The sequence below is a fragment of the Ictidomys tridecemlineatus genome, chromosome 3 (assembly GCF_052094955.1).
Source record: "Ictidomys tridecemlineatus isolate mIctTri1 chromosome 3, mIctTri1.hap1, whole genome shotgun sequence".
Classification (NCBI taxonomy): domain Eukaryota; kingdom Metazoa; phylum Chordata; class Mammalia; order Rodentia; family Sciuridae; genus Ictidomys; species Ictidomys tridecemlineatus.
In genome coordinates, this window is record NC_135479.1 from 62,835,144 (window position 1) to 62,853,382 (window position 18,239).

The 18,239-nt window shown below is 44.5% G+C and overlaps 1 protein-coding gene across 3 annotated transcripts; it reads left to right on the forward strand.

Moving 5' to 3' along the window:
• Positions 1–141: 141 nt before the first annotated feature.
• Positions 142–17,767, forward strand: Atpaf2 (ATP synthase mitochondrial F1 complex assembly factor 2). Of its 3 annotated transcripts, none has more exons than XM_005339460.5 (8): positions 142–453; positions 8,742–8,786; positions 9,026–9,171; positions 10,771–10,868; positions 12,641–12,721; positions 14,535–14,647; positions 15,072–15,187; positions 17,365–17,767. In XM_005339460.5, the coding sequence occupies exons 1-8, from the start codon at positions 321–323 to the stop codon at positions 17,500–17,502; spliced, it is 870 nt and encodes a 289-aa protein (XP_005339517.2). In that variant the 5' UTR covers positions 142–320; the 3' UTR covers positions 17,503–17,767. The 3 variants fall into 3 exon arrangements, with proteins under 3 accessions (XP_005339517.2, XP_077899155.1, XP_040125577.2); XM_040269643.2 differs by lacking the exon at positions 142–453 and adding an exon at positions 1,783–1,965; XM_078043029.1 differs by lacking the exons at positions 142–453; positions 10,771–10,868; positions 12,641–12,721 and adding an exon at positions 1,782–1,965 and having other exon boundaries at positions 14,521–14,647.
• Positions 17,768–18,239: the final 472 nt, after the last annotated feature.

The following is an 18,239-nucleotide window of genomic DNA, read 5'->3' on the forward strand; positions in this document are numbered from 1 at the left end:
GGCGGGCGGAGAAAACACGTGGCGAGGTGCGCGAGCTACCTTCTGGGACTTGTAGTCTTCTTCCCGAGGCGCGCGCGAAGGGGGCGGGGCGAGGTGCGTTTGTGATGCTGATTGACTGGGGGTGTGCGCCGGAGGCGCGCGGCCGCGACGGCGCGCCGTAGGTGTCATGTGGAAGATGGCGGCGTCCAGGGGAGGCTGAGGGCTCTGGGAACGTGGTGAAAGGTTTCCTTACAGCCCCAGCGGCTTGCGGCTTAGGGATTCTTTCGCTGTTTCCTGTTTTCTGGTTTCGCTGCACGTGTCCTCCCAGGTCCTGCGGCGCGATGTGGAGGAGTTGCCTTCGGCTGCGAGGCCGTGGGCACTACCTCCTGAACCGGCCCCCGAGTGACCCTATCATCTCAGCGAGTCCGGGGCCAAGTCCCCAGCCCCCGGTCCGGACCTACGCTCCCCCGACAGGTGAGGCCAGGACGTTACCTTTTGGCCAGTGGCCCAGCCGGGCTACACTGGGCTGAGGTCTTCGGCCGGGCAGTGTGGGGTGACTGAGGCAGGGCTTAGGCCCACGAGGTCATTCAGGCTAATCTAATCCTGTTGTAGATGGGAAAGGAGACGGCCCGAAGATTTGCAGCGCAGTCGGGGCAGAGGTAGCGATTGACATTTGGCCTGTGCGGCTTTTCTGGGAGCTTATGGCTTTCCTCTCTTTAATGAGGGAAGTAAGTGTCTTTCTTGTTTTCCCTCGGGAAATTTGGTCTCTGGGTCAGAACTCCCAAGGACACGGAGCAGACTCTGAATTTTGTGTAGGGCAAAGGCTGGCCTGTACTTTGTGTCCCTAGCGCAGATGAACCCCATCCAGTGCACTTTTCTCTGCAGTTTCCAGGTCCTCTATACTAGTGCCCTGCCATAACCCCTGCTTTCTTTGGAGCCTCTTAAGTGGGAGTTGACACCATGCCTCCTTTGTCCACCTGTGACTGTGATAAGGCCTAGAAGAAAGTAGTGGCTCTTTCATTGCCGCTGGAGAGAGACTTGAGGGTAAGAAAGGGAGTGACTGATTTTAGTGAATGAAAAATAGTAATACTCTCCTTCCATTTGATTAGTTTTTCTGTGTTGGGGGCAGGAGACACAATGATCTTCAAGACAGATGTGATATCTACCTGAATGATGTTCACTGGCAAATGCAGAAGGCTACATTATCCTGACTACCCAATGACTTGTAATATACTTGATAAGGGAAGTACAAAGAAGCTGTGAGAACACAAAGAAGAACCTCTTCCTGTTTTGGGGATGTTCAGAGTCTAGAAAGGGCCTGGGGTGAAAGGGCATTTAAGCTGGGCATTGCTCTATGAGTAACAGTTCAGTGATGAGAAGGAGGAAGAGTGTTGGGTGTCTATAGCATATCCAGAGTGACAGCAGGTTGTTATGAGACCTTGCCCTAACATTACCTGCTTCAGGAAATTCAGAACTTCACAGGCAGTTTGGCATTGTGACAGGAATACAAATTGGGGGTCTGGTGCTGGTTTAACTTATGAAGTACTGTGATCTTGGGCATGTAACTACTTCCTCCTTTTTTTTCAGTGAGTTGAAGCTGTAGTGGCCTGTGAGGATCCTTCTGTCTGTTAGTTCCATAACTTCATACAAATGGGGAAGGAGTTTGGATGTAGCAGGAAACTGAGGTTTCATCTATCCTCAAGTGAAGGACCTGGAAGTGGGCAAAGCACAGCTAGTAAAGAGGAAGAAGGGTGTGGTGGCATGCATCTTTAGTCCCAACTACTTCAAAGGCTGAGGTTGGAAGATCACTTGAGTCCAGGAGTTCAAGGCCAGCCTACACAACCAACTTAATGAATGTCAAAACAAACAAACAAACAAAAAACAAAAGGAAAGGAAAAAGGAAGGGCATCCCAGGGAGGCACAACACAGCTACAAAGAATATAGTCAGATGTAAACCAAGTTGGCAAAAGCAAAGAGTTAATTTAGGTGAGTGGATGCTTATTTTCTAGTATGATAGCACTTGATCTACCATCTTCTTTTCTTTTGTACTGGAAGCTTCCTAGTTTATAGTTTAGGATCTTGGAAGGTGATACATGGTAGGTTGTCAATGTGAAAGAAAATAGGAAGATATGCATGAGGCCCAGGGGGAGGGTTACATAAACCAGGCCTCATGCTCTGCAAAGGCTTTACCAGTTGTGAGATTTTTGCGTGTCTTTGGATTGGTGGAAGGTTAAACCCAAGTGGGTCCTTTCTGATGAAAACTGAAGTTTGCACAGTGTTTGAATGTGGCACCTTAGAAATGTTTGTACCATTGAAAGTCATCAAAAAGAGAGAAAGGGTTTAGGAATGGCGCTGTAGGTCAGTGGTAAAGTGCCTGCCTCGCATGTGTGGGGCACTGGGTTCGATCCTTAGCACCACATAAAAATAAATAAAGATATTGTGTCCATCTACAACTAACAATAAAAATTAAAAAATAAAAATTGAAAAAAAGAGGGATGGTTTAGACAAGGGTCACTGAGGCCTTGGAGGAGGAGACCTCTGTGAGGCTCTTGTGGCTCATCAGATCTGTACCAATTTGCAGAGGTCTGGTGACTATCTGGAGGGAGAGATATTCTGGAGAACCAGCATATCTAGCTCATGCAAACACCCAGTGATGGCAAGGCTGGAAGTCTTGCCTCTACCATTTATAAGTTATTTATCATTGGGCAAGACAGCCTCTGAGTCTCTACCACTTCTTAGGCATTCCTGCCCTATCTTTTGCATAGGGTTATGATGTGGATTAAGGGAGATTTGTAGTCTAGGTCAAAGGTCCAGGCTGCCACCTTTTTTGTCAATAAAGTTTTACTGGAATACAGCCACATTGTTTCCTTCACATCTTGTTTATGACAGCTTTCATTATTGTGGCAGAGCTAAGTTGCAATAGAGTTTGTATGGTCTGCACAGCCTAGAATATTGTCTGGCTCTTTGCAGAAAAAGTTTGACAACCTCTACTATATTGAGAGCAATTTGGAAAATGGTACTTTTATACATTTGGTCAGAAGAATATTTTAACAGCTATATGGAGATAATTCATTCACCATATAGTACAATCATTTAGTATAAATTCAGTGGTTTTTAGTGTATTCATGGAGCGTCAACCATTACCACAGTTTTTTTTTTTTTAAAGAGAGAGTGAGAGAGGAGAGAGAGAGAGAGAATTTTTAATATTTATTTTTTAGTTCTCGGCGGACACAACATCTCTGTTGGTATGTGGTGCTGAGGATCGAACCCGGGTCGCACGCATGCCAGGCGAGCGCGCTACCGCTTGAGCCACATCCCCAGCCCGACCATTACCACAATTTTAGAACATTTTTATCACATCCAAAAGAAATCTGCCTTTACCCCTTTCATTCCCCTGGTCCTGGGCAACCATTATTTTAATTCCCTCCTTTATAGATCTCCCTGTTTTGGACATTTCATAAAAATAAAATGTAGTCTTTTTTAACTGGCTTTTTTTCACTTAGCATGTTTTTAAAAAAGGCTTATCTGTGTCATATCATGTATTAGTATTCCATTCTTTTTTATTGACAAATAACATTCTGTTGTACAGGTATAACACTTTTTTTCATCCATTTATTGACATATAGGTTATTTCTGTCCTTTATTTGTTATGGATAATGCTGCTGTAAACATTTGTGTAAATATTTTGTGTGAGTTTTTATTTCTCATAGGTATATACCTAAAATATATTACGAGGTAAAAATGGTAACCCTTTAACTTTTTAAGGACCTGCTAGACTGTTTTCTAAAGTGGCTGTACCATTTTACATCTCCAATAGTAGGGTTCCAACTTCTCTACATCCTTGACAATGCTTGTTATTCATATCTTTTTGATTATAGCCATCTTAAAAGTGTGAAGTGGTTGTGATATGTATTTCCCTGATGACTAATGAGATCAAGCATTTTTTCATGTACTTGTCCATTTGTGTATTTTCTTTGAAGAAATATCCATTCAAATCCTTTGGCCATTTTTAATTGTTTTTTTTTTTTACATTTTTGTTATTGTGTTGAAGGATTTCTTTATATATTTTAACAGAAGAATTTTGATACCTGAAAACAGCTGGTTGGAACTGTCCCAGGGTTACAGATGGAGGGATGTCTAGATTTAAAATTTCAGCTTTGAGGCTTAAGGCCCACCAGATGGCACTGTTTTAAAAGATAAAAGATGTTGCCACAGTTCTGAGACCAGCACTTCCTCTTCTTGGGGCATTGTGGGAATTGTAGTTCCTGAGGCTTTGAATATTTCTGAAGAAAAGGCCATCCTGGAAATTGTGACTCACAGAAAGATCACTCACTGGTCCATAAAGACTAAGATAAGAGGATTGTATGGGGAAGTGACACAGAAGACTGCTTGTCTCTCTATGGATTGCAGCAACTTCACAGGAAAGAGGAACCCAAAAGAACATTAATCTCCCATTCATCCCTCTTCATAGGGGCAGTTTTAACAGTTATTCTCTGCTTAACTAACCTATTTTCTTGTGGCCATCTTTTTAAATTTAGCATTGTTTCACATACCAATTTCTTTGCATCTACACAGTGCACAAAACTGTCTCTGAAAAAGCACTGTGTCTGTTTTTGCCACAGATATCTGTAAAGGGACCTTTCATACTCAATGTATATCCTGATTCTGTAGGATCCTACAAAGCTTTGCTGTTTCTTTTGTCTTTAAAGGTAGCATTCCTGTTGATGGCGGCTAATCATGTATTCAATGGCATTTGGAAGCTTCCTAGGCTCCCAGCTTGTCTTATGTGACCCATGGCCTTTGAGAGCCTAGGTGAAGAGTCTCCATCTTTTTGACGTTGTTGGGTCTCATGAATCCCACCAGATGAATTGTCCAGATTCCATTCATCTTTGCCTGTATGAACTCCTTACTTGGCTGTCTTTGTTCTCCTTACTGTGACTTACAAGTCCCCCTGTCTCTGCAAGTCTGGCTTCTACCACCCTCTCTGGACATTTCTAACCATTCTCTGCTGGACAGCTCCAGTCTTCTTCTGATCATCTTTTTAGTTCTCCAAACCTCTGTGCTATCCTGAAGGTCTGTACCTTCATGCAAGTTATTTCAATTTTTGGAAACTGTTTCCACCCACGTCCTCCCCAAACAAATCAGTCAATGAGCTTTGGTAACTCCTGCTTCTTCTTTGGGTTACAGATGAAATCTGACTGCTTGGAGATCTTCCTGCAGCCCAGGATAAGATCAGCCTTCCTCAGTCTGTATGTCTGTCATCCCCTGTGCTCTCATCATTGTGCCTGGTTTAGTGTCTCCACTAGACAGTAAGAGCCTCAAGGGCACATCCCATCCCCAGGACTGTCTCATATCCTGGACTGTGATCAGTACTCACTGAAGTATACTTCAAGACTGGAGTGTGCCTCTCTGAATGACAGTTCTTTTTTCAGAAGAACCCCATCTGAAACATGACCATACATGTGCCTGTCTTCAAATCTGAGGACTAGGAGCCTTTGGGCTCCTTTTGCCCTTCTTCCATCTCTTTACTGTGTGGTTTTCTCCCGTGTTGAGCAATTTTGGTCTTTCCTTCCCTGCCCTTCTATTCATCCTACTCCCTTCCAGTTTTTTCTTATTCAGATACAGCAAAGCTGGACAGCACAACAGAATTAAAAAAAAAACTTCTCTCGGGCTGGGATTGTAGCTCAGTGGTAGAGCGCTCATCTAGCACATGCAAGGCCCTGGGTTTGATCTTAAGCACCACATAAAAATAAATAAATAAAGGTATTGTGTCCAACACTACAATTAAAAAATAGATATTTTTTTTAAATAAAAAAAAAATTCTCTTATGTGAAACTCAGATGCCCTAGCAGTTTTTGGAGGTCTTCAACAAATGGTGTTGGGAAAACTGGAAATCCATTTGCAACAAAATGAAACTGAATCCCTTTCTCTCGCCATGCACAAAAGTTAACTCAAAATGGATCAAGGAGCTTGATATCAAATCAGAGACTCTGCGTCTGATGGAAGAAAAAGTTGGCTCTGATCTACATATTGTGGGGTCGGGCTCCAAATTCCTTAATAGGACACCCATAGCACAAGAGTTAATAACAAGAATCAACAAATGGGACTTACTTAAACTGAAAAGTTTTTTCTCAGCAAGAGAAACAATAAGAGAGGTAAATAGAGAGCCTACATCCTGGGAACAAATTTTTACTCCTCACACTTCAGATAGAGCCCTAATATCCAGAGTATACAAAGAACTCAAAAAATTAGACAATAAGATAACAAATAACCCAATCAACAAATGGGCCAAGGACCTGAACAGACACTTCTCAGAGGAGGATATACAATCAATCAACAAGTACATGAAAAAATGCTCACCATCTCTAGCAGTCAGAGAAATGCAAATCAAAACCACCCTAAGATACCATCTCACTCCAGTAAGATTGGCAGCCATTATGAAGTCAAACAACAAGTGCTGGAGAGGATGTGAGGAAAAGGGTACTCTTGTACATTGCTGGTAGGACTGCAAATTGGTGCGGCCAATTTGGAAAGCAGTTTGGAGATTCCTGGGTAAGCTGGGAATGGAACCACCATTTGACCCTGCTATTGCCCTTCTTGGACTATTCCCTGAAGACCTTAAAAGAGCATGCTTCAGGGATACTGCCACATCGATGTTCATAGCAGCACAATTCACAATAGCTAGACTGTGGAACCAACCCAGATGCCCTTCAATAGATGAATGGATAAAAAAAAATGTGGCATTTTTACACTATGGAATATTACGCAGCACTAAAAAATGACAAAATCATGGAATTTGCAGGGAAATGGATGGCACTAGAGCAGATTATGCTTAGTGAAGCTAGCCAATCCCTAAAAAACAAATACCAAATGTCTTCTTTGATATAATGAGAGCAACTATGAACAGAGTAGAGAGGAAGAGCAGGAAAAAAAAAGATTAACTTTAAACAGAGACATGAGATGGGAGGGAAAGGGAGAGATAAGGGAAATTGCATGGAAATGAAGGGAGACCCTCATTGCTATACAAAATTACATATAAGAGGTTGTGAGGGGAATGGGAAAATAAACAGAGAGAAATGAATTACAGTAGATGGGGTAGAGAGAGAAGATGGGAGGGGAGGGGAGGGGGGATAGTAGGGGATAGGAAAGGTAGCAGAATACAACAGTTACTAATAGGGCATTATGTAAAAATGTGGATGTGTAACCGATGTGATTCTGCAATCTGCATTTGGGGTAAAAATTGGGAGTTCATAACCCACTTCAATCTAACATATGAAATATGATATGTCAAGAGCTTTGTAATGTTGTGAACAACCAATTAAAAAAAAATTCTCTTATGTGAAACTCAGATGCCCTAGCAGTTTTTGGAGGTTCAGCCCTGTTCAGTCAACTTCTGCCCCAGTTTACTCCTCTAGTGCCAGTCTCAGGCCCATTTCCCAGGCCTGCACTGGGCAGTGTGTTCGTGTGCTCACTGGCATGTGGCACTGTCAGCTGGCACTTCCTGCTTACTTAGGAAAAATCCTTCCCAGTGTTGAGTCAGAGCGCTGCCCAGCCAGGGCATCAGAAAACACAAGGGACATAGCCTAGATACCTTTTTACAGACCAAAGACAGGAAAGGAGGCCTCAGACCCATTGTCTAACCTGCAATTTGAATAAGACCAGACATCAGATAAAATAGGGAAACTAAAAAACTCTTCGGTGGTAGAATCCTATTTTGGTGTCAAATGTGTGATAGAATGAGTGTTATGATTTCAGATGAGAGTGATAAATTGTGCCAGATCACCTGGGCAGCCAGATCTGATCAACCTAAAAAAAAAAAAAAGACAAAGATTTTTATCTGTTAGTCATTATTGTATCCCGAGTGCCTAGAATAGCACCTGACACATAGTGGGCATAGTTTTGTGGGAAAAACTTTGGGCCTTAAGTTTACTAGTAAGTCACAGTGGAAATGTAGTTTTGGTTTTTCCATATTTAAGGATTAACAATGACAAATGAGATGTAAGCAAATAACCAGTATGATGTGGAAAACCTAAAAATAATGTTTGGAGTAAAACTACACGTCCTCTCTCCATTACCCTTTCCCCCTAGTATGCATACATACCAGGTTCTTCAGAATTTTCATAAAGAAAATATTGAACACAGACTTTTCCCATTCTTGAAGGAAATGTTTAAAGTTCCTGTTGAATACACAAGCAAGCTGGTTAATTAGGTTAATTAATTGGAGAGGGAAGATGGGAAATGCTCCTGGGAGCTTTACTTTCTGCCTGTGTACCACACACACGCACATGTGCACACACTCTGGCTTCTCAGTTATTCCTTCTTACAGACATCAGAGCCTTGTCTGAAAGACTCTGGCTTTAGACACCAACTTTAGATTTGGTTGTGTTATTCTGGTCCCAGAAGGGTGGAAGGTGGTAGTGAGCATACTTGTTATTAAAGCAGAAGGTGTTGGAAATCTGTCAGGTCACACAGTCTGCAGCTCCAAGAAGCCCCTGATCAGACTTGCCCTTGGGCTGGGAAACTGGCAGAGGCATGACCAGCATGTCCCATTCCTTCCTCATCTCTAGAGAGCAGATGCTTCCCTCCCCCCAGCTTTAATCAGAAGTCGTTGATTACACTGCAGAGTAGGGCAGACCTTGAATGGTGATATGAAAATCAAGGCAATCAATCAGCATTAACAGTAATGGTGCAAGCTGGTCTTATAGCCCTGTGAGCCCACTTGACGTTATTTTAAATGCCTTTCTAAAAAATCTTTCTTACAGAAAGGAAGAGGTTTTATCAGAATGTCAGCATCACACAGGGTGAAGGTGAGTGTCTAAAATTTTGACGGCCTCCTTTTTTTTTTTTTTTTTTTTGTGAATGGTTGGAAACATTTTTCATCTCCAGCTGGTTCAGTGGCGAGATTATCCTTCGCACTTTTGTCAGATACGTTTCTGTAAGGGACTCAGAGTTGTCTTTGTCTGCATCAATTCAAGTGGCTAAATATAGGAATGGTCACCCGATTCCACTTCACAATCCCTGAGAGTGTTTTATTTGATCTTTCAAGGTGGCTTTGAGATAAATCTGGACCACAGGAAGCTGAAAACTCCCCAAGCCAAGCTCTTTACGGTCCCCAATGAGGCCTTGGCTATCGCAGTGGCCACCGAATGGGACTCCCAGCAGGATACCATCAAGTTCTACACCATGCACCTGGTAACAAGTTCACAGCACCAGCTTACACCCTGATACCTGTGAGGGGCTTCCAGACTACCTGGCAAAATTTAGACCCCTTTTCAAATTGTGACATGTCCCTGGGGATAGGCCTCCGTGGGCCTGGGCTGTCACCACAATCACCTTCTCTCAGTCATTGAATAGGCCAACCTCTTTCTCTATCTGGCTTGGGCAACTGCGGTTCCCTCTGTTTGGAACAGCATGCTAGGTGGCCTGTTCCTCCTCTGTTCAGGACAGATGTCACCTTTGCTGACTGTCCAGCTCTCTTATTTTTGATTCTAGCAGCTGGCCATTTATTACAGCAGCTGGCCATTTGTTTCATCAGCACTTAGTGTGTAATGATCTGCTTTATGTTTGCATGTTTATTGTCTCTCTCTTCTGCTGCACGTCTGCAGGGGCCATGTCTCTTTTATTCACGAGCTCCAACAGGAAGTTTAGATGGTACCAAAAAATATTGGTTGGGTGCAGGAATCACCAAGGCAGGTAGGTAAGACGAGGAAGACTCTGTGTAGAGATGGATCACTGAGGCACAAGGGTGGCAGAGGAGGGAACAGGGTCTGCCAGACTCATTAGGTTCAGCCTCTGTAGCCCCCACATTGTGACCTTGGGCACCATGTCCCGCATCTGTAAAAGATGAGTGATAAAAGAACCCACCCCAGAATTGTGGGCTGGATTGTGATGAGATAACACATAGAAAACACTTAGCATGGTCCCTGAAGTAGGGCAGGCACTCAGTCAATATGAGTTAGTAGTTCTCATCGTGGTCATTGTTTGCTTGACATACAAACCCAGGGGGCTTCCCCACAACATCACAGCCCTCTGAGTTAGCACCTGCTCTCTGGCTGTCTGATGAAATGAGGGTGTTAGGGCTACAAACAGTTTGAGAAACTTAAGAAACCTATTGTTGGGGCTGGGGATGTGGTTCAAGCGGTAGTGCCTGGCATGCGTGCGGCCTGGGTTCGATCCTCAGCACCACATACAAACAAAGATGTTGTGTCTGCCAAAAACTAAAAAATAAATATTAAAATTCTCAAAAAAAATTAAAAAAAAAAGAAACCTATTGTTGGTAAGGCAAACCTGGCATAATAATCTTGATCCCCGTTTGGATAATTTTTTTTTTCTTTCTAAGGTGTTATGGGAGCCATCTGGTAAAGGCTTTGAGTTTCCTGATTGTTTACATGTCTTATTTATTTTGTATCTGAGGATGTATTTCACCTCTCTTTGCCTCAGTTTTCACATCTTTAAACTGGGTATAATAGTACCTGCTCCAAATTGTTATTGTGAGGATGAAGTTAAACATAGCAGAGCCTGGCAATAAAGAGCAGGAGACCTGGGAGACATTCCCTAATCCAGGGCTATGAGAGTCCCATGAGTCCCTTTGAGCACACACATAGCTTTAAGCATGGGTCCTGGCTCCTGGATGCTCTCTGTGAATATGCTGCTGCCAGGCCTCTGAAAACACTTGGGGTTGAGAACACTTTGGTTCTCACTCTGCTGCATCAGATGGAGTGTCCTCAGGAGAGCAGAGCTTTTGTCTGGGACTGGCAGGTGGTGATGGGGCACTTTCTGCTTTTGATTCAGACCACATTGTGCAACACATCCTTGGACAACCCAACCCAACGCAACAAGGATCAGCTGATCCAGGCAGCTGTGAAGTTTCTGGACACTGACACCCTCTGGTAATTGACATTTAGATGAGCAGTCCCCTTGGGCCATGCAAGTCCCCTGGGCTATTTTGACTTATTTGCCCAGAGAGTTCTTGGTAGAAGAGGCAGGCCCTTTCCTGTATCCTCACAAGGTGGACAGGTTCCTGTTCCAGCTTATTTGACTGGCCCCCAGCTGTTCTGCAGATCCATAGGAGGAAGACTTCTCAGGCTACTAGAACATGGAGTGTTCCTTGGGTTGGGGTCAGCAGGGAGGAGGTGCATGTAACTCTTATAGGTTCCAGCACCATAGCTCGCTTGCCAGCCCCCACCAGGGTCTCTGACCCTGACTTGTGCCCACTAGCACATTCTTGGGTTGGCTTCCCTACCATTACAGATGGTGATAGTCGGGATCTAAACTCCTCTAGTTCTCAATTCTCCATTTGTGTCTATGTTCTTTGGCTAATTGTGCAGGAAGCAGAACACATTCAACTTAGCTCAGGGAAAAAAAGCATTTCTTGCCAGGTGTGGTGGCACACACCTGTAATCCCAATGACTTGGGAGGCTGAGGCAGGCGGATCACTTAATTTGAGGCCAGCCTCAACAACTTAGCAAGACCCTGTCTCAAAATTAAAAATAAAAAGGGATAGATATGGCCGGCATGGTGGTGCGTGCCTGTAATCCTAGAGGCTTGAGAGGCTGAGGCAGGAGAATTACAAGTTTAAAGCCAGCCTCAGCAACTTAGTGAGGCCCTAAGTAACTCATGAGACCTTGCCTCTAAATAAAACACAAAAAGGGCTGGGGATGTGGCTCAGTGGTCAGTGCCTCTGGATTCACTCTGCAGTACCAAAAAAAAAAAGTGTTTGTGGGGTGCTAGGGATGTAATCTTCAGACTTCCCAAAAAGGGATGTTCTTGAAAACTATACAGGAGTCCTGACAGTAATGAAGGAATATCAAACCATCAGGGAAACAGCTTGAGGATCCTAGAAGCCAGAGCTCCTACCATCTCCTCCCTGCTGGTTGTGGGTTGGGTAGAGGCAGGAAAGTCCCTCCACTCATCTGCACCTCCTAGCAAGCAGCCCCCCTCCTCCACACACTCATGACCTCTTTGCTTCCCTCTGCTTACATGAGAATGTGACTTTCCATAGTGCCACCTGGGGTTCCTGTCCCATGAGGCTTTGCAGCTCAGCTCCCCTCAACTGACTCATCTCTGTATCTCTTGGTTTAAACAAGTGGCACAGCCTGGCTTCTAGGTTGGTTTTCTCTGGTCAAGCCTCCATGCCAAGAGGTGGGTGGGCTCCTGTGGTCCTGTGGCCAAGAGCACAGTGTCTTGGAAGTCGGAAGGCAGGGATGCTATTATTGAGTTGCTGGCATAGTGTTCATATCCAGTGGCTCTGGATCCCAGGTTGCAATTATTAGGTTGCATCTGTTTTCCATTAACACTAATGTGGTACTGCAAACTTGGACCTGTCAAAATATTGGGGAGTATTTAAGACGGTGGTTCACAAACTCAAACTTAAATTAGGATGCCCTAGAAGGTTTTTTAAAATGTTGGGCCCCACCCCAAAGGTCTGATTTCAGTAGATATGGGAAGTGGCCTGAGAATGTGCTTTGCTTACAAGTACCCAGGGAAGGCCGATGCTGCTGGCCCTAGGGCCACATATGGAGAACCATGGCTTTAGGGGACAAGACTTGGGGCACTGGATTGGTGGTGGAAATGGTTTTGCTGTTGCCCTGTGTTCTTCCTTTTCTATCACTGAATGTTGGAATTGTACTTTTTTATTAAGTGATTTTTTACAATGAATTAGCTACAGAGTGGAAGAGCCAGAGACATTAGTGGAACTTCAAAAGAATGAGTGGGATCCAATCATAGAATGGGCCGAGAAAAGGTAAGATGCACAGCCCCACAGAGAACATTGAGTGGGCCTGGTTTGGGCAGCATGCTGGCAGATGTCACATGTACCCAGTGCCCTTAGCTAGCCAGCTTTCTGAGTTCAGAGTGCCTTAGAAGTCAGCTCCCATTAGATGTCTGGGGATAGGGTCCCCTTGGAAAAATATGTTCCTCAAATTCATGTCAGTCACCATGCACTGAGCACCTATTACAGAGCATATTGTATCTCATAGGGGCAACTCTGGGTCCTTAGGAGGTACCAGAGACCCCAGGCCCCCTTCCTTCACATGTCAGACCAGCAGTGTTGGTTTGAATCCCAGCTCTGCCACTGTTAGCCATTTGACTTTGGACTAGTGAGTTGATCTCTCTGATCTTCAATTTCCTTGTTTGTAAATGGGGCCAATCTTTCCTACCTCAAGGTGTCGGGAAGAGTCAGTGATAAAGGTAGTGCTTAGCATCCTGCAGGGCACACAGTAAATGCAATTACTATACATTTATGTATATATACTATACTAAACAGTTTGTAAGATTATGTATACACATGGAGAAAAATCAGGGTAGTTTTCTACAAAATTATAGGTAACATCCTATGGATTTGGAATTGATGATACCCAATATTTTTCCTTGACAGGAAGACTCTTTTGAGTGCAAAATTGAATAGATATTGATGTGGTGGCAAAATAAATTCCATTTCATTTCAAGAGAAATGTGGAAGGGCTGGTGTCCATGGCACAGCCTTATCCATAGTATCTTGTATTTTTTTGATGAGGTTCGGCAGTCTGTCCCATTCCACCAGTCTGTCACATTCATCTGCTACATGTTTCCTGTGTGCTCACAATAAGTTTTAAAGGGAAAGGCAGAACTAGAATTCTATAGGAGCAGATAAAATGTAACGGTTATGTTAAAAGAAATGTGACAATACAGTGCCATTTTAGAATAACACTAATTGAGGTGCCTGGAGATCTTTGCAGTAGTACAGAATCATCAAGTGTTTGTGACAATTGAGATATCCAATCTTTAATAGTTCCCAGAAAAATCTAGCCTTTTTCCTACATTCAGTCTGTATTATTAGAAATTTTGTAGGGATATTTTTTTAAACAATAGAAAAAAATCCAGTGATATATGAAAGAATTACAAAAATTATTTTTACTCCATTATGTATGTTTTTCCTCCATTTATGGTGTGTATGTGTGTGTGTGTGTGTGTGTGTGTTTGCTGGACCCCAGAGCCTCATGCATGCTGGGTGCTGCCTCTACTATTGAACACACCCTAGCCTGTTGTTGATTATTCCTGAACATGCCTCTTCTCATGACTCCGAAATCACAGATGAAAACCAAAGCCTTGAATACTGTAGAGTCTTAATAAATGGAAAAAATAATTGAGTGATACAGGACATATACAAACATTATTTTAAGGAAAATGCTATTTAAAAGAAATCTTTTATGGCCTCAAATGTGCAAAAGTTTTTTTTTAAAGATTTAAAGAACAGGTTACCTACACATTTGATGAAGATTCCAGGCAATTGAGTTAGTGTTTCAGGCCCCTGCACCCAACTGAGCTCCTGTTCACAGGAATCAGCAATGCACCTTCATTTAGGGTAGTTTCTTGCTTGCTTTTCTTTGCTTTTGAGGGTTAGAAAATTAGGCCAGGAGGCCACATAGGGGAAGTTGCTTCCAGAGTCCTTAAGACTAGCCCCTTGACCACATGCCCTGAAGGGGTATATACATACTCAGTAGTTTGCTTCCAGTGAAAAACTGGGCTGCTTTTGGGACACAGCATGCCAGGGACATGTTGCAGCCTTTTCCTTTCAGATATGGTGTGAAGATTGGCTCCTCCACCAGCATAATGGGACCTAGCATCCCTGCACAGACTCGGGAGGTGCTCACCAGCCACCTGGCATCTTACAACATGTGGGCCTTACAAGGTATGCACTGAGGTTCTGTGGGCCTGAGGGCAGGTGTGATACAAGTGATGCCACCCTGTTAGCTCAGCTCCAGGCTCACACCCTTCCAGCAGAAAGTAGGGTTTCTATTTTCCAACAGAAGCCTCAAGTTCTCATCTCCTTGGCCCGACCATCTGTGAAACAAGTCATTGGGTAGGAGTTTGGGGGAATATACTGACTAGCAAGGATCAGGTCATGTTCCCACCCAGGGATGAGCAGAGGTGGGTCGACCTCGAGGAAGGCCAGAAGAATGGGCTAAACCCCAGGTGGGCCCTGGGTCGATCTCCCACTCCTGGCACCTTTGCCCCGTTTACTCCTGTTCTTATAAGAGGTGCAGGGACTCATGAAGAATTAGGCTAAAGCAACTGCCCTGTTTTGTATCTTGATGTGGTTTGTGTCCCTGCAGGGATTGAGTTTGTAGTGGCCCAACTCAAGTCCATGGTACTGACCTTGGGTCTGATTGACCTACACCTGACTGTGGAGCAGGCTGTGCTGCTGTCACGCCTAGAGGAGGAATACCAGGTGAGGTGCCACATCTTGGGTCCCCATCTCACCCCTTCCTATTACACACTAACCTATGTGGGGTGTGGCCAACCTATCTGAATTTTTTTTTTCTATAGTAGAGGGGATTGAATCCACGGGTGCTTTCCTGCTGAGCTACATTCCCAACCTGCTTCTTCCTCTTCTTTTTTTTTTTTTTTTTTTGAGATAAGGTCTCGCTAAGTTTCCCAGACTGGCCTTAAACTGCAATCCTCTTGCCTCAGCCTCCTGAGTAGCTGGCATTACAGGCATCTGAAATATTTTTATGTAAACCTGGGCTTTATTATTTTTATGTACATACAGAAATCAAAACTAAGGACCAATAAAAGTATTATTGGGGCTGGGTTTATGGCTCAGTGGTAGAGCACTTGCTTACCATGCTCAAGGCCCTGGGTTCTATCCCCTACACCACAAGGAAAAAATTTGAAAAATGCTCAGCATTCCCCTCACATTCCCTTCTCATTAGTCTGATTAGGTGAAGGCTGTGCTTGGCTGTGCTTTTCTCATTCTACATATGGGGAAACTGAGGCACTAGGTCATACCTCTGGCAAATATTCTAGTTGGGATTTGAACCCAGGACTGAGTGACTATAGGACCAAGGCCTCAGCTCTCACTCTGTGCCTGAGAGTTCATAGGCCTCATATGCCCTGCAGAGCAGGCCCTGTGGAAATGACTGAGGACCTGCTTGCGCTCTTAAGTCAGTGAAGCAATTACACCTTGACATTTCATCTGACCAACAAAGGAGCATGGGGGTGGGTAGCCACTGTTTGTACACAAGTTTTCATTTAATGGGCTCAGAATTAAGGTTTTGCTGTACTGTTGTATGCATTTTTTAACTGAAAATTATGTGTCCTTGTAGTCGTTTTGTTCCTGATGACGTTATTCCTCAAACCTCAGGTTAATTGCTATTATGAGTTGGTTCCTAGTGTGTGATAAAAACCTTTTTTGGAATGTTTAGTCTTCTGCTCGGATAAATGCCAGAGACAAAGCCATTTCTGTTTAGCAGAAAAGCCTACCCATTCTCTAGCTGTCAGAACCAATTTCATGGGAAAGGGGTGACTGTAAGGGTTGTGGGGTTGCTGGGGAGCCAAAAACCTGGGTTCCTGTCTGGGCTCTGCTTTTGACCATGGGACCCATGCCAGCCTATCATCCTGAATTTTGCAATCCTGCATAACTAGGATTATGGATTTGATGGTATAAATTGAAGGTAAAAATCCCCTTCATCTACTATATTATAATTGTGCAAATTGCGATTGGATAGCCAGAAATGCAGATATCTTGCGTTGAGTGGCAGATTCTGCCGGGAAGGAGCCAGCAGGCTCAGATTGGAGTCACATTGATGTCTGGACAGCCCCAGTGTGCCCAGAGTTTCCTCCCTCTTTTCAGAGTCCTGGAGAACATGTACAGAGCAGAGACCTCTGCGGTATAGTAACTCCCCAGGAGTCAGAACTGAGGCCTCATGTGGCCTTGCTTGATTTATTTATGCCACCCACATGGAGAGGATACTTGCAGCCCTGCATGGCAACACAGCTCATAGGAGATGACAGTTTGAGTGCTTGCGTAGCATGCATGAGGCCTTGGGCCTGGGTTTAATCTCCAGCATCCCAGACCAAAAGAAGTGGGGGGGGTTGCAGGATGACAGTTGGCAGGCCACCTCACATAAACCTCCTAGTAGGAAGTGTGGGCTAAGGGATAGCACACAGGTCAGGCTGCCTCTGCGGGACTTGTGTGGTCTGGTTTAGCCATTGGCCCTAGGACTGGATATACTACTCCCAGACCACCCACACCCCAGAGAGAACAGGGCCTTCCCTGGCCACCTGGGTGTTCTTTTTTCTCCATACTGGGGACTAAACTGAGGAGCACTCTGCCACTGAGCTATCTCCCCACCCCTTTATTCATTTTATTTTGCAATAGAGTCTCACTCTATGTCGCCCACAATAGCCTTGATCTTGTGATCTTCCTGCCTAAGCCTCCAGAGTAGTTGGGATACAGGTGTGCACCACCACACCTGGCTTACCGGGTGTTACTCCATGCATCCACTTGTTTTGGTAAGATCAGAGCCTGCTGCCTTCAGCCCAGAGATGGGATTGAAATGTGGCTCAGGTCAGCAGGCTACAGGTCTAGCCATTTACCCAGCGCTTGTCTTGTCCTCCTCTCAGATCCAGAAATGGGGCAACGTTGAGTGGGCCCATGATTACGAGCTGCAGGAACTGAGGGCCCGTACTGCTGCTGGCACCCTCTTCATCCACCTCTGCTCCGAGAGCTCCACGGTCAAGCACAAGCTCCTGCAGGAGTGAGGCCTGGACTACTGGAGGGAGCCTGCCGTGTTCACATTTCCCCCATCCTGGGACATCTCGGACCACACCTGCAGGCTCCCCTCACCTTTGGGGCTTAACCTTGCTCAGCACCACCCTGAGATGTCCCCGAGACACACAGTGATTGTCTGAAGGTCAGCCTGATTGCAACCTGGGGGCCCCTGACCTGGCCAGGCGTGAGTGAGGGGGATGAATTGTACAAATGACTTTCTCTTGATCCTGATTTTATTAAAAATTTCTTCACCCATTTTCATCTGTGTCTCTACATTTCTCCATTCTTGTTTTGTCACCAAGATTGAACAGCTTATCTTCCATGGCACATTTTAATATCTGCTGCCCATGGTCAGGAGCCTCATGCAGGGGAAACAATCATGTCACCAACAGACAACTCTATTTGTGTCTTCAGTCCTCAGCCTAAAGGCTTTTTTCCCCCTCATTTTCATCAAACAGTCGTTTGAAAGTGAGTTCTTCTTGGTCTAAACTGGTTGTTTCCATTTTTTTCCTACTGTTCTAGAGGAAAAAAAAGATTTACTCTTGAAAATAGAAAGTATGTGGTTTCTGGGTTAAAAGTCGGATGGTTCTGGCAAGGCCACCTGATGTACACTGCTTTTAGTCTGGCTCTAGAATGTCCCCCAAAGGCCCGTGCATTCCAGACTTGTTCCCCAGAGTGGCACTGTTGGGAGGTGGAACCTTAAGAGATGGGGACTAGAGAGAGGTGT